The sequence below is a fragment of the Mugil cephalus genome, chromosome 21 (genome assembly GCF_022458985.1).
Source record: "Mugil cephalus isolate CIBA_MC_2020 chromosome 21, CIBA_Mcephalus_1.1, whole genome shotgun sequence".
In the NCBI taxonomy this organism is placed as follows: Eukaryota; Metazoa; Chordata; class Actinopteri; order Mugiliformes; family Mugilidae; genus Mugil; species Mugil cephalus.
In genome coordinates this window covers 15,283,370-15,286,840 of record NC_061790.1, presented here as the reverse complement: position 1 = coordinate 15,286,840, position 3,471 = coordinate 15,283,370, and the positions used below count along the sequence as shown (strand labels likewise).

At 42.7% G+C, this 3,471-nt stretch overlaps 1 protein-coding gene across 2 annotated transcripts; it reads right to left on the bottom strand.

Moving 5' to 3' along the window:
• Positions 1-1,215: 1,215 nt before the first annotated feature.
• LOC124999199 lies at positions 1,216-2,391 on the bottom strand. Of its 2 annotated transcripts, none has more exons than XM_047574005.1 (4): positions 2,307-2,358; positions 2,165-2,220; positions 1,907-2,071; positions 1,216-1,780 (listed from the first exon to the last, which is right to left on the bottom strand). In XM_047574005.1, the coding sequence occupies exons 1-4, from the start codon at positions 2,330-2,332 to the stop codon at positions 1,317-1,319; spliced, it is 711 nt and encodes a 236-aa protein (XP_047429961.1). In that variant the 5' UTR covers positions 2,333-2,358; the 3' UTR covers positions 1,216-1,316. The 2 variants fall into 2 exon arrangements, with proteins under 2 accessions (XP_047429961.1, XP_047429960.1); XM_047574004.1 differs by having other exon boundaries at positions 1,218-1,780; positions 1,907-2,083; positions 2,307-2,391.
• Between the last annotated feature and the right edge of the window lie 1,080 nt (positions 2,392-3,471).

Genomic DNA, 3,471 nt, shown 5'->3' with positions numbered 1-3,471 from the left:
GTCTGGGGACTGACCCCTTTATGTCTTAATAGTTGAGCTGAAAAAGAGGGCAGACTATGAAAGCTGAAGGGTCACCAGGGGAGAGCTCCCTCGTTTTCGCCCCTCTCCACCGGCCTTTTATGATAGGTTCATCTGTGTTGTGACAGGTGTGTGAAGTGGGCATCTTACTAGAGGTAATTGCCATTTTTCTCCTGTGGGTCATTGTTTGTCCCCATGCCCGAAAAGACCATTTGAAAAAAAAAAAAAAAAAAGGGATTTGATGGTGTTCACGTGGCTGAGATGGAGATGAAATCTCTGTAATTTTCTCATTCTCGCTCGAATACAAATCGCATTAAATTTGTGAAAATCTTCTGAGCAGATCCATTAACAGCGGGGCGTGCTGTACATAAACACAGTAAACACTCTCCACCGATGCTGTTCTTTAGCTCGAACCGGCTGCTGTGACTTCACTGCAGAAACTATTATGGTGCCACTGAGGAGAGTCATAAAGGTGATTAACAGCCGCTTCTAATTAAAGATCAATGGAGAGTCTTTCTGAGGTGATTTGTTATATTAGGATGCCTGCTGTCCATTAATGGCATCAGGCAATGTTGCTGTAACAGAGTAGGTATTGATTTACCCTAGTTTGGAGAGAAAAAAAAAAAAAAAGCAGCTCAAACTGTAGATCATGACTGCCCCAATGCCGTTATAAGTAGAGAAGAATACATCTTTGATGCTGGAGTGGAAGTAGGGACATTCAAAAACATGGAATGCATTTCTCACATGCAATTAGTCTGAAGCCACACATCACAGGGATGAGGTCACCTTTTCCTCAACTGCATTTACTTGAAACAGGGTTCGCCATGTGCACCCTTTAAGTGAATACAAGCAAAAGCAGAGTTTGGCCAATTCTTAGCCATTGTGTGCTCGTACACAAGAGACCTGGAATTAGCTATTGCACCTCACGCTGGATTCCAATTTGTTAGGACTTACTGGTGTAAAAATTGAGCTGGGGTAGACTAAAGTTTGACATTTTGCATAGGCAGCCTTAAACAATGGCAAACAGCAGCCATAGTGTTGCTTTGGAGTTCAGAACACATTTTGTCTATGCTACCAATAAACCCTTGTAGGCCAAATTTTAGTCTTAGTACCCAAGAATCACAAGACCAGGTAGGTCAGTGGTAGTTTTTATAAAAAAAAAAAAAAACCTAGACACTGAACACAGGAGAACATTTCAATGGATTTTTTTTTTTTATTCGTCTTAATACAGCAGTTGATATTCGAGCCATAACACATGAAGCTTGCAGAAGGTTTTGGCAGACGTCAAGAGTGGATCTTTAAGAGCGAGAGCTTTGAGGTACGGGTTTCACACCCTGGGCAGGGAAGGTCTGAACTTGCTGAAGGCCAGGGCCAGCAGGATAGAAGTACCTTATGTAGTGAATGTCATGCCAGTTATCCCGTCCCTGCTCTAAGCTGCTGCTGAAGTGAGTGACCGTGCCTGGAGGATACTGGCCAAGGAGGAACATGTAGTCATAGTAGGGATATGAACCCCATTCTGTGCTGTAGGTTAATGGCACATCAAACGAGGCCGAGGGCTCCTCAGCTTCAGAACTAGCCTGCTGGGAAGGAAAACCTTCTTCCTCCGTTTCAGACTCATAGTGGCCATGCTCCAAGATCTCTTCCACGTGGGCCAATTCACCCGACTGATATTCTGGGCCTACAGGGGCACCTGAAGCAAAGGCCTGAGAACCAGTAGATGGCGCCTCCCCAGAAAGGCTAGGCGAAATGGCCCAGGTGACCTCTAGAAAAATAAATTAGAGGGACTTTGAGCAGAAATTTAACAGTACATCAGGCAACACTAACTAGCCATTACTAGATGAACAGAATCTAGTTTTAAAGTCAGACATTCAGACCCAACCTTACTTACCCTGGGTTGGGGCAGGCTGTGTCAAGAGGCCAGGTCCAGTAAACACAGGTGCAGGAAAACGGCTAGGGCTAGAAGCAGCTGCTGGTTCTCTCTGAACATATCTAGGCTCTTCATATGAAGCGCTTTGAAGATTAACTGGATTTGAGGCTGCCCACAAGCCAGAATCTGTAGACGGTGCTTTCCAGGAGCAGCACATAGAATCATTAGTACAAGTAGTACAAAAAAGTTTCAGTTCAATTTGAGACAGCTAAAGCTCACCTTTCTTTGCAGGGTAGCCGTGACTGGCTCCAATCAGCATGACAAGAAGCAAAGCTCTATGAACAAAAAAAAAAGCAATGATAGAAATCATAACTACAAAACCTGACCCAAACAAGGACTCAAACAGCACCACACTACTTACCCTGAGGAACCCCAGACAGACACCATGTTGAATAAGTCACTCTGCTACTCCTGTGAGCCTGTCAAAGGTTTATATGCTGCAAGTGACCTGCCCTGACCAATCAGAAGGTAGTGTTGATGATACACAGCTGCTAGCCAATTAATCCTGGTACAGGTGGATTCCCCAATCAGACATTTAAGAGTATTCAGAGTTGCCTCACCCTACCCTACTCTTAGGCACATTCACCTTTATACTTAATACAGAATTGCATATAAGCTTAAGTAGTTTTACATGACTTCCTTTTGTTGTTTTGAAAGAAAAGATCTCAAGGCCAAAATTTTACAGGTTAAATAATAACAACAAAAACTAAAGGTAGCAGAACCAGTCAAGGGGGCTGCCACATGGCTCAACTAGAAAGCCTTGTCGTCCCTTAAATATTTTTTAAACACTTTCTTCATGGGTACATTTATGACACGGCTTTTATTTTCATCAAATGGGATGAAATCTTTGACCCGAAGAACGTATCGTGCAGAAGCTGATAAATTGCACAACTATATGAGAAATTTCAATGCGTTTAATAGAGCACATCCCTTCATTAAGATCTTACTCCTCTATACCCAGCTTGAGACTGTGCCAAATGTGCCGCGGTACTGCATTGTGACAATTTCCGGCTCTTCAGATGTGTATTTCCTGGCTTTCTAATCAGAATGCTATTTTGTATCTCAAAAGGGGCTCCATTCAGCTCAACATTAACAGCCCTCGTCTGTGATAATGTGGATGCTTCGGGCCATAGGCCACCAGCTGCATCCACTTGTCAGTCTTTGGTACAGATGCCCTGTCTGTCTGCTGCGCGAATGAAACTCATGGACTAAATTGGCTCTTATTGTGCAGAATGATTTTATGTACGCATTTTTAATGTGCCTCATCCAATTCCTTAACATGGTTTAATTTTATCTGCTGACAGCTATCTCAAATTTTTTAAATGATTTAAATGGAAAAACTCCTGTCCCGCTTGTAATTTCTGTCTTTAGTGGCCAGTGGAGACAAAATGGAAAGGCTATAGATCTTTGGATTAAACTCAAACACTCCCAGGCAATTTATCCAAATCTGCTGGATTTTCTGTGCATCATATTAGTTTCTCATACAAATCAAATGAAGAGAACTCAATTATGATGGATCAATAATT

Excerpts from the sequence above, each read along its gene's own strand:
- LOC124999199 (XM_047574004.1), bottom strand. The coding sequence starts at position 2,332 with ATGGTGTCTGTCTGGGGTTCCTCAGG. Across the intron at positions 2,084-2,164 it reads CGGCTACCCTGCAAAGAAAG|CACCGTCTACAGATTCTGGC; the intron begins GTGAGCTTTAGC and ends GCTCCTGGAAAG. Across the intron at positions 1,781-1,906 it reads ACAGCCTGCCCCAACCCAGG|AGGTCACCTGGGCCATTTCG; the intron begins GTAAGTAAGGTT and ends TTATTTTTCTAG.